This window comes from Oncorhynchus mykiss, chromosome 14 (assembly GCF_013265735.2).
Source record: "Oncorhynchus mykiss isolate Arlee chromosome 14, USDA_OmykA_1.1, whole genome shotgun sequence".
NCBI classification, from domain to species: domain Eukaryota; kingdom Metazoa; phylum Chordata; class Actinopteri; order Salmoniformes; family Salmonidae; genus Oncorhynchus; species Oncorhynchus mykiss.
In genome coordinates this window covers 11,085,602-11,097,208 of record NC_048578.1, presented here as the reverse complement: position 1 = coordinate 11,097,208, position 11,607 = coordinate 11,085,602, and the positions used below count along the sequence as shown (strand labels likewise).

Below are 11,607 nucleotides of genomic sequence, written 5' to 3'. Positions count from 1 at the left end.
TTTTTTTTATTTCCTACATTGAAGAATAATAGTGAAGACATCAACTGTGGAATCATGTAGTAACCAAAAAAGTGTTAAACAAATCAAAAAAATATTTGAGACTCTTCAACGTAGCCTTGATGACAGCTTTGCACACGCTTAGCATTCTCTCAACCAGCTTCACCTGGAATGCTTTTCCAACAATTATTCTACAATGTTGAAAATAGTCAAATAATAACCGCTTGAATGAGTAGGTGTGTCCAAACTTTTGACTGGTACTGTTTTGGGGTTTCAACTGGCACAAGGCTACCTTCAGAAGAGTCTTGTGAGGCTGGTGAGTGTCTTAGAGTAAGTAAGCCGAACTGTTCGGGCAGTACAGACAATTTCTTGAGAAGACTGAATTTTAGGATGTCTCATTGTCTGAAAAACGCTGCTTAAACAGACTAATTTTAATTGGGACTTTTGTATTATGCTAATTCGATTTTGATGGGGGCATGGACATCGATTCTAGGGGGATATTTACCATCCCTCCACATTGTAAATATGGCACTGGAACTGACCTTTTATATAGTATTGTAATGAAACAGGCAGGGAGCAGGCCTCGAACCCTCGACCTTCTAGCCCGAAGTCCAGCGCGCCATCGGTGTGTCCCAAGAGCATGCTCAAGCATCAGAGTTGATATCCGTGCTTAGAAACCCAGGGTCGTTACAGTATGTTATGCTTACTTACAGTACTTTCTCATGTTCTTATTTGTATTGTTTTTTGTTCTACGTTATGTTATTTTTAGTATTACTTTGTTATTGGATTACTACATCGTTGGGGTTAGAGCTTTCAAGAAAGCCATTTCACTGTACTTGTGTACGTGGCATTACAATGTGAAACTTGGTTTAATATTCAGATTAAACCACTCAAGTGGCCTTAAGGTTGGGCCATTTTGGCTGAGACGAGGCTACTTACTTTTACTTTGCTCAATATTCGTTTAGAATATGGTGTAGGACGGTTATGATTTTCTATCATGTAGAAAGAATAGTGGCAGCTCTCTATAATATACTGTATTTCTATCTACAACGTTATATGTGTTACACACAGTAAGGCCAAGTACTGTCACACAATCAGCCACGAGGGGGCAGCATTATCTTATTTGAAAGCAGATGTTCATCATAGTAGATTCTTCAGCATTTGAGGTGTCTAACCGATTTAAGTATTTTCACATCACTAGCGTAGTTTTCTAAATTGTCAGAGGGATACTACCACTGTTTCTACAGTATTTCAATAATACCACACTTCTTACTCGGCGGAGAAAATGTCGAGGCTGCAGGTAAATCTCCAAATCTCCTTTAGGTGGCAGAGTGATGTATTATTGTGAGTAAATAAAAAAAATGCGAACGTGACGTCAATCTACTGACAGATGTAAACAAACAATCGATATATTTTGGTACAAGTACTGTAACATTTGATAACATTAGTTACATGCGTAACCATGAAGAGGGTATTTGTTACTGTAGGAACAACGAGCTTTGATGACCTATTTGAACGTGTTACTTCCCCTGAAGCTGTTCAAGTGAGTATGATCTGTGAAAATGGCTACATAAGCTAGCCCGTTCAAATAGACGGTAAATGTTATTTAAGCAATAAGGACCGAGGTGGTGTGGTATATGGCCAATATACTACAGCTAAGTGCTTCTCTAACGCACGACGCAACGTGGAGTGCCAGGATATAACCGTGGTATATTGGCCATATATCACAAACCCCTGAGGTGCCTTATTGCTATTATAAACTGGTTACCAAAGTAATTAGAGCAGTAAAAATAAATGTTTTCTCATACCCATGCTATATGGTTTGATATACTACGGCCAAGTACCCAATTGTCATAAATGAGTAAAAGTAAAGATACCTTTATAGAAAATGTGTTAAATATACTTAAATATCAAAAGTAAATGTAATTGCAAAAATATACTTAAGTTGTAAAAGTAGAAATCATTTCAAATTGCTTAGCAAACCAGATGGCATCATTTTTATTTTATTTTTTACAAATAGCCAGGGGCACACTTTCAGCACTCAGACATCATTTACAAATGAAGCATTTATGTTTAGTGAGTTCGACCAGATCAGAGGTAGTAGGGATGACCAGGGATGGATGTTCTCTTGATAATTGCATGAATTTGACAATTTTCCTGTCCTGCTAAGCATTCAAAATGTAACAAGTCATTTTGGGTGTCAGGGAAAATGTATGTAGTAAAAAGTACATTATTTTCTTTAGGAATATAAGTTGTCAAAAATATATATAGTCAAGTAAAGTACAGATACCCTAAACAACTACTTAATTAGTGCTTTAAAGTATTTTAACTTAAATACTTTACACCACTGGCTCTAATACTCTGACTCAACACAAATACACTCTACTCTGCACACGATACAGTTTAGGAAACAATTGTAATTTAACTTTAATATAAGTGAGAAATACTTGTTCAAATACAAAATATACTTACTGTAAGCAGTTTAGGAAAGTTGCACCCAGTTGTATTTTGAGAGAAACACAGGAAATGTGGGATGGAATGGTCCAGTGGAAATGCGAGTGCAACGTAAGAGGATGTGTCTTAGCCAAGGCGGCGTGTGAAAACCGCCGGATGCAAGCAAGTGCATCTTTTTGTATTTTTAAAATTATTTCACGCTTATATGAAAGTTAAGCTCCAAAGGTTTGCAAAACTGTATCGCGAATTAGGAGTATTTCTGTTTAGACAGAGCTTTGGGATTAAACATAGCATCGCGTTTGTAGTTCACTTGGGAGCCAGCTGTGATCAGTAACATCCGCTGAGAACCCAAGGGAGGGCCGGTTGTAAACTAGGTATACCCAACTTGGGTTCATGAGCTCGAGCTAGCCAGCTGGCCTCAAAAACTAGACAAGGATAAGTTGTGTAGATGTGCCATACCTTTTCATTGTTCTATTTATAGTAATGTTTCCTTATCTTTCTTGAAAGCCCGCGGCTATCAACATTTGGTCCTGCAGGTTGGACGAAGCTCCATCTTCCCAGATTCAGACAGCTGTCACAAGCTCACGTTAGAGGCCTTTAAATTCAAGGATTCCACCGCTGAAGATGTCAAATGTGCCGACCTGGATATCAGCCATGCTGTTATGTACAATGTCCGAAGAAATAAAAAGCTAAACTACCAAACAGTTTTGCTGGTGTTGATAATTTATAATAATGAAATGCCTCTTCTTGTATTCTCAGGGGAAGGTAGTTGTCTGGAGACCCTTGGTGCAGGCAAGCCACTGTTAGTGGTGTTCAATGGCAAACTTATGGACATTCACCAGCTAGAGCTGGCCAGACAGCTACACCAAGACCTACTGTACTTCACTGCCAGGTCAGTGTAAATCCTCATGTGCAACTTAATCATGGAGACTCACACTTTGTCAATCTAACATATTGTACATTTCTGCTAATGAAGTCCCAGAGTTGTCAAACTGATTGAAATTCATTGGGTCAACTTATAAATCTCATTTTGTCTCAAATTTCACAGCAATCTCACTGAGACCTTGAGGACGATGGACCTTTCGGTTCTCTCACCCTTCTTACCTAGACAACCAAATCATTTTGCCAATTTCCTGGACAAGGCCCTTGGTGTTCAATGATTCCAGCGCAGGGAAATATCTGAGGTCGACTCTGTGTTCTTTTATGGTCTCTGGAGATGTTTGCACTCTGAAACTCTCCTCATCTTTGAGATGAACTGGCGGTGGGGTTGGACAGAGGGAAGCCTGGGCCCCATGTGCCCGGCTTCTAGGTTCTCCTATCAGCATGCAGAGCAAACGCCAGAATGCGACGTCAGTCTATGCAAGACTTTAAGATTAAGAATCTGTTAAAAGGTCTGGCCATGTTCTATTTCATCTAGTTGAAGACAGGCTGATTAGGCATTAGATGCTGACTTTTTAATGGTGGAAGGGATATGTTTTCAACTTGAAATGATAGGAAAGACACTCACGGATGTAGATACAGTGTATTGTAACTCTCATTTCTATGATTTGTTATGAACAGAACAACTTAAAAATATGTATAATTTGGTGTGCTGTTTGGTGTGCTGTTCATATATGCTGTTGTCTCGATTATACTGTTGTTGTTGTCTGAAGTGTAATTAAGCTTCTCCTTCACTCCTCGTGACACTGGTCAGCACACTGTAATAAGGCTGGCATAGACAACAGTGGGGTTGCACTCTGACATGAAAACAAACACCACATCCTGTTCAGATGGAGATTAGCAGAGATGGAGAAAGCAGCCTCCAAAATTATGGGATCAAAGTTGTGAAGCCAACAAGAGAAGAGAGCACTCCTGTGAAATCACAATTCATATTATGACTTCATAACCATGTATCCAATGATTCCAATCCATGGAATGTTTCTCAAAAAGCTTTCGTGACTTTAGGCTTCTCATTATCGCAAGGGACTCCGGTTCCTCAGCTTCCTGAGTGATGTTCATCTGTATTAAACATGGAGGTAAGGCCAAAGTTATAAAATGCATTCCGCTAGTGTCACATTTGATGTTTGCAGTGTTAGAAACTGTATTTCACACCATTTCTTTATTCTCATCCTATCTCCTCACAGACAATGAGCAGTTTCTGGCCAACACCAACTGCCCTGTGGTTCTCCTGCTGCAGTACATGAGAGCTAAGATGGGCCTGCCGGAGACAGGTGGGAGTTCGGGGGGGGGGGGGGGGGGGCCTTAATGATGATGACAGCTTCCTGATTGAAATGCTGCTGTGCCGATCGTCTCTTACAGACTAGGGGGGTCTTGAGTATATCCTAAATTTAGTTTCACTGCTGTAACTAAAGCAGGGAATGTGGATGGGGAGCGCTGATGTGAGAGTCAGGGATTTGGTTGGGGGGGCCAGCGGCATGTGAGTGGGAGTTCACCGGCTGGTGTTAAATATTTCACACTGCTCAACTCGAAGGGTGTCTGCTTACACCTGCTGGGTCCTGCCACACTTACCACTGTGTTGCCGCTAAGCCCAGAACAAGCGCCATGCACTAATGAAGCTATCTATCATTACCACTCTCATTAGCACTGAGATTAATGGGGCTTGCTGATGAGTGGGTTTGACTACCGCAAGACTATCAGTAGTAAATCCTGCACTCTGGCTCTGCCCCTCATCAGCCATCTTTATGTTATGCTACATATTCAACCAGTTTTGGCTCTTTCTCTACATACAGATAGATTTGTCTTAAATGTGTGTGTTTGTGTGTGTGTGCGTGTTTCAGAGCTGGTGGATCTGTGTGATGACCGTGGGGCTCTGAAGCTTCTCTTCCTGTCCCAGCAGCCTCAGGAGTGTGCCAGCCGACTACTTCCTCCCCGCTGCTCCCTCACATTCTGCATTGTGAATCGTGAGTTCTATACATAATAGAAGTCGAACCAATGGAGTGGACAAGGCCTCTATGAAACTATTCCTAGTTACCAAAAATACGTTTCTATACATGGCTCTTCTTTGTTTTGAAGTTTATGTTTATCTTCTCAGGAAACCCAAAGGATGGTGCCTATATTTCCATCACCCCCTTAGTGGCCAACCCAGACCCTGCATTTCTGGGTAACAATAAACTCTGCTTGTTAATTATGTGTGTGCATTCAGATAAAGTATTTAATGTGTGTCTTCTGGAGGATTGATTTGTTTACCCATTGTCTTAGCGTGTGTACATATGTTGTTCCTGTTTGTATGTGTATCAGAGACTCTGCAGACACAGACTGACAGCCTGGAGAGGGCTCGTCTCAGACAGCTCCGCTCTCAGGAGGACCGCAGAGCCACGGAGGCGCCCTCTCAGACCCAACCCACACAAACCGTGAGTATGTGTGCTGTGTGTGTGCTTTGTGTTTGTGTGTGTGTGTGTGTGTGTGTGTGTGTGTGTGTGTGTGTGTGTGTGTGTGTGTGTGTGTGTGCACTCCACCAATTATTTGGACAAATAGAAGTATTAGAAGATTTCCAACTTTTGTACTGTGTCCCACAGGCTAAGGGCCGGGGTCGTGCGGTACATATGGACACCCCTGATGATGAACCCTCCAATCGCCGGACTGGAGGCAGGAGGAGCAGGAACTGAAAGAACCTATCAATTTTACAATAATTGATGTGCATATACATTTTGAAATGTAATAAAGTGGACACTGAATCTATCTAAGTCTACGCCAGCCAATGGTCATTAGTGTTGAATAATACGGTAGATCAAAATAGAAATCTGTTATACAATTGCTACGCTCCCATGTCTAATACACTTTATGTTCTGAAAGGAAGAGAGTTTTAACATGGTCCCTTGAAGTTAAGCGATAGATGATGTCACCTTCTGCTTCTGTGATTGGTGGGTATGAATACCTGTTCCTTACCAAGCTTTACCAGTTGGGAAAATTGGATGGAAATGACTGAATTGGGATAAATATATTTAGAAAGGGTGCGAAATCGTGACTGAAGCTCTGACATCAGTGTTTATTTTCCAAGAGTAAGAGTTATGTTATGTTGTCTTTTAATCTTGCTTTGCTCAACAGGTGTTGAGGTGTTGTTGCAATAATTATGTGTCTTGCAATATGTTCAACATGCACAATTGACTTTTGAAGGCTTTATCAGAATTTCATTTATCTTGAAATTAATTTCCCTTGACCAGTGAGGGATCTTAAATTAGGGGTGGTATGTTGGGGCTATCTGCCAGAGGGACTGAATGAGGGGTGTGACAGTGTTCTATTCTCTTTTCTGAAGGTTTATTTAGCCACCTCTGGTGGGTGGCCTGGCACTTTGAAACAGGAAGTTGTGGGTTAAATGCCAGCAGGTGGTTCCTCCCAGTGTTTGTGGTGTACCATCTTCTAAATTATGTACAAGGCCTGGGTCAGATGGTTTTAATAACAGATAACTTCCCTTCCTAGAATCACTGGATTATTTTCTTAATGTATGTCTGTGGGAGGCCTAATAACGTTTGAGGAACAAAGGCCTTCGGGATTTTGTGATGAAGTTCCATTTGAAGTTTAGTTTTCATTTCATTCAACTGGTTTTTACCCAAACTGAAACAAGTACCGTACTTGTTTGGTCCTTTCCAAAGTGATTACCTCAAGAAAAGGAAGAAGGAGGCATGTTATAAGTATTTGAATAGGGCCACTGTGTCAGGCCATACAACGGTGTCTTGCAGATGGCCTAACCACTTGCTAAATACTGTGAAGAAAATAGGGAAGAAAGAGAAACAGCTGAGCTGTTCTTGTAAAAGGTTACATTGAGAATCTAGACATCATTTAGAAAGTGGAATGCAACATAAAAAATAAATTTTCCATGCCATTATCTAATTCGGAATGCTTGCTGTGTGATTCTTCTCTTTGATTGAGATTTGATTTACCCAATCTCTAGAACATCTACACTGTATATAAAAGAACGAGCAGTATACACTGATTGTAAAAAAAAAAACATATTGAGCACCCCCTTTTGCCCTCAGAACAGCCGCAATTCATTACGGCATAGACTCTACAAGATGTTGAAAGTATTCCACAGGGATGCTGGCCCATGTTGACTCCAATGCTTCCCACAGTTGTGTCAAGTTGGCTGGATGTCCTTTTGGTGGTGGACCATTCTTGATACACACTGGAACTGTTGACTGTGAAAAACCCAGCCTCGTTGCAGTTCTTGACACACTCAAACCGGTGCGCCTGGCACCTACTACCATACCCCATTCAAAGGCACTATATATCTTGTCTTGCTCATTCACCATCTGAATGGCACACATACACAATCCATATCTCATGGCTTAAACATCCTTATTTAACCTGTCTCCTCCCCTTCATCTACACAGATTTGAAGTGGATTTAATAAGTGACATGGATTCACGTGGATTCACCTTGTCAGTATGTCATGGAAGAGCAGGTGTTCTTAATGTTTTGTACACTCAATGTATATGCTATTTCACTTTTTATCCAGCAAATCTCCATTCAATATTTCCATTAGCCTACTTTCTTGCTATAGTAAATCAGAACATTGTGTATGAAATCATGATTTAGCATGCCATGTAATAGTTACATCACTTCATGAATTTAGGAGATGAGATCATGGGGTTATTAACTATTCCAAGAAGTTTTAAAAGTCTTTGCCCTTTGCTGCAAAACAGCTTGATCAGGTTCCTATCAGATTTGTTGAGACCACATGACAGCTTTATGCAGCCCTTTCACATCACAATCATTTAGACTTGACCAATCATGGAATGTTCTAACGTTTAAAAAATATATATGAAATTGCCCCTCCAGTTCAATTGTGGAAAGGTTGCGCTTTATTCTGATTATTTAGATTAGAGTTATCTGGTTCAGACTGGTCTTGCATGTCTGCCAAAATGGCTGTCACATGATGTTTTTGTGGACATAACTGTGTGTTAATCTAGTATGTATTCAGGAGTTAGATTCTAGCAGCTCAGTTTTTCTCCTCTCGAGTTTCTCCAACAATTACAACTGTTATATCTAGCACATTCATAGGATATTCAAACTTTTAAAAGTAAAGCCATATAAAATATGTCATGGTATTTACATGTGCGAGGTGAAATAAATGTTTCAGGCTGTTGCAATTTCAGTAACCAGCAGACCATAGCTCTAAGGGGTGTGCTGACAAGGCTGACTTGTCATTGCTCTGAGCTTGTTTTGTGTTTTTACCAGCTGTAGAATGATAATGCTTGTACACCAGTCCCCTCTCCCAGTGGAACTGGGGCCACAATGACTGTAAGCTGTCATCATTAATGGGGGTGGATATTGGGTACTGTCTCCCTTGCCATTCACTGGCACTTGATTGACTCCCTGAACAGATGACTCAGTCCATGGCAATATTATATAAGGCCCTAGATCTTAATCAACTCCTTGTTCTAGAAAAACAGGCGGACGGACGCTGATGATATTGATATCGGTTCCCTTATGGGATAATTAATATAGGCCTTAATGTAACAGCTAATGAACAAATTACAGTTAAACAGAGGTCCAGTGAAATGGGGTGGCCTCATCCTTCCAGAACATAAACCAAACAAAGGGCTAACTACAATTTCTAATGACTTGCAGTGACATACCTGGAAAATATTCAGACCTTGGATGTTCCCTTGGAAGTAAACGGTTGCCTTTCACACTCACACTCCCTGTAGGTCTCTCACCTCACCTCTCTATTTCAGCCTTGTTGATTATGACGTAGTGCTCCTGAGGGAGGCCAAGAGTGTGAGAAGCTACTTTTGGCAATAGAACAAACCACATATAAAATCTTTAGATGGAATTACATTTACCTAAATCAGAGTTTATTCCTTTTATGCACAGGATACAGCAGGTGTAAAAGGTACAATAAAATGCGACAATGACATACTTGCAAGCTCTCCTTTCAACATTGCAGTAACAGAAAACAAAAACTCAATTGTAGTCTTTTTTTTTGTCTCAAAGGCCCACCTTTTTCTTTAAGCCTGTGGAAATCTAATAGGAAGAGTATTTTATCAACAGCAAATGTTACAGAAGGTAGTGCATTAGGAGGGCATGTGTATGTCTGACAAATGGGTGTCTTTTGGGAACGAAAACATTGTACATTTTAGCAGGACATGATTGAATGATGGCCAGATTACTGTTTTAGGACAAAAGCACTATTCATTCAAGACCTGTGTGTGGACTGAGTTAGTCCAAGCTGAAAGCAACAGGGGGGCAGAAGGTCAATAAAATAATAATTAAATCAGAACGCAATAGTCATTAGTTGATATCACATGTTTGGGGAGAAAGCAATGATACTTGTTTATTTCCAGACACCAACTGCAGGGAACAATGGAATGGCTGTGATTTAACCTGGCATTTACAGATGGGGCTCCCCCACTTCCTGGCCAAGTTGAAGAGGCAGGGAAAAAGTGTTCTAAGTCAGTGTTAGCTCTGTGGCTCTGATGACATATGCCAGAATCTTGGTCCACTCTCTCTCAAATGTGTTTACTTGAACAGTAAATATACATAGATTTGTTTTACACAACAACCACTTTATACTAGGCCTCACATTCAGTTAAATGGATTGAGGACCTTGCTGCTGTAGAATCTTGATCTAGTTTGACAAAGATTGGCTCTTTTTAAGGGACTGATATAATTTATTGTCTGACCAAATAGTATAATCCCACTGATGCTCTGAGATATTGGTTTTCTCCAGGTTGGAGAGCACGTTGGGCTCTGAGACAAACATACTAAATACAGACAGGAAAGAGCACTCCTTGGCTTGAGTCCCGCCTGGGGCCCTGCTGACAGTGCTATGAAATGGTGAGATTTTATGAAATAACTTAATATAATAAATAAATGGATTACCCTGTCTATTGTTTTCTCAGCCTGTTTTGTTTCTCCAGGCATTTCCTGGGAGTTTGAATTATGCCAGCCATTATGGAGTTCTGGGCAAGAGTGAACCATTTCATGTTTCAGCTTCTGTACATTGTATACTGTATGTTTCCTCAGATGAAGGCTATTCTACCGTCAGTTAGATTGTTTGTTATTTTTCTATAGCGCGAATATATGAAATTGTGTAGGAGGATAAATAATGATCTTCCTGGCGCATTTGTATTGAGTCAGTGTGTATGAGGCAACTTCTACAGACAATATTAGTCTATAAGATTTCCAGCCAAGCAAAAGGGGTTTGGTATCAGATTCCCCACAAGAGTAACATTGTTCCCTGGTCCTTTGCCCAAATAAAATACCACCAATGAACCTGTTAGACGTTGAAGCATCAGAATCTTGTAGTTTTCAAGTTACTGTATATCCTATTGTCACAAGTGCAATCTCAGATGTGTTTCATTACTGCTTTTTAACCACTTTTGTGTTGCTCATTGTCTGTTTCTGTGACGTGGAAAATAGTTTTGGTTTGAAAAAAGTCAACTGTTGTTTTAAGGGTGATATTTCACCCACAGGATTATGTCAGCATGGTAACCAAATTTCAGACAAACCTTGTATAAAATATAAAAAATGTGTACCTTTGAAACAATGTCAGTTCTTCACAGTTATGTATGTCGGGGTAAAAATAGTCTAGGCAGCACCTCCTACTGGAGAGTTGATTTATCTACAGCTACCCTTTGGTCTCCCATCAGGGTTTTAACCAAGCCCAGCTTTGATATTTGTCACTGACTATTACCAATGTGCTATCGTGAGAATGATTGTTGAGAGCTCGCCACTTAAAAACCAAATATACACTGTTGCTATCAAAGTCATTTCAAAAGGGTAGGTTTAACAGAGCAAATGAAATGTGACCATACTTTTTATTTAACATATCATTAATGCTAGTCAGGCCTATATAGCATTTGCAACTTAAAAATAGGCAATACTATAGGCCTAAGGTTTCAAGCTCTGGATGTATCACGTTTCAGGTATGACCCAGATGCAAACAGTATCCAAAAAACAAAAGTTTATTTCCAAAACAGGGGCAGGCAAATGACAGGTCAAAGGCAAGCAGGGGTCAATAATCCAGAGAGGGTGTAAAGGGTCCAGAACGGCAGGCAGTCGGGTCAATAATCCAGTTAGGTGGGGGTAAGGTACAAACACGGTAGGCAGGCTCAGGGCAGTCCGAAGGTTCAAAACCACAAAGGACTAGGAACAAGAACCATGCAGGGGAACAACATGCTGGTATGTTTCAAAAACAAAACAAACTGGCAACAG

The 11,607-nt window shown here is 40.4% G+C and overlaps 1 protein-coding gene and 1 long non-coding RNA gene across 3 annotated transcripts; both read left to right on the top strand.

Moving 5' to 3' along the window:
• Positions 1-1,314: 1,314 nt before the first annotated feature.
• Positions 1,315-3,790, top strand: LOC110487731. The gene is made up of 3 exons (XR_005035923.1): positions 1,315-1,540; positions 3,211-3,343; positions 3,500-3,790. It is a non-coding gene; the product is annotated as an uncharacterized LOC110487731 (long non-coding RNA).
• Positions 3,791-3,797: 7 nt separating this feature from the next.
• On the top strand, positions 3,798-7,271 carry c14hxorf65 (chromosome 14 CXorf65 homolog). 2 transcript variants are annotated; one of them, XM_021561180.2, is made up of 6 exons: positions 3,798-4,466; positions 4,575-4,661; positions 5,229-5,351; positions 5,483-5,551; positions 5,689-5,801; positions 5,967-7,271. In XM_021561180.2, the coding sequence occupies exons 1-6, from the start codon at positions 4,442-4,444 to the stop codon at positions 6,054-6,056; spliced, it is 507 nt and encodes a 168-aa protein (XP_021416855.1). In that variant the 5' UTR covers positions 3,798-4,441; the 3' UTR covers positions 6,057-7,271. The 2 variants fall into 2 exon arrangements, with proteins under 2 accessions (XP_021416855.1, XP_021416854.1); XM_021561179.2 differs by having other exon boundaries at positions 3,798-4,661.
• The last annotated feature ends 4,336 nt before the right edge of the window (positions 7,272-11,607 follow it).

Excerpts from the sequence above, each read along its gene's own strand:
- c14hxorf65 (XM_021561179.2), top strand. The coding sequence starts at position 4,442 with ATGTTCATCTGTATTAAACATGGAGGTAAGGCCAAAGTTATAAAATGC. Across the intron at positions 5,352-5,482 it reads CACATTCTGCATTGTGAATC|GAAACCCAAAGGATGGTGCC; the intron begins GTGAGTTCTATA and ends TTATCTTCTCAG. Across the intron at positions 5,802-5,966 it reads AGACCCAACCCACACAAACC|GCTAAGGGCCGGGGTCGTGC; the intron begins GTGAGTATGTGT and ends TGTGTCCCACAG.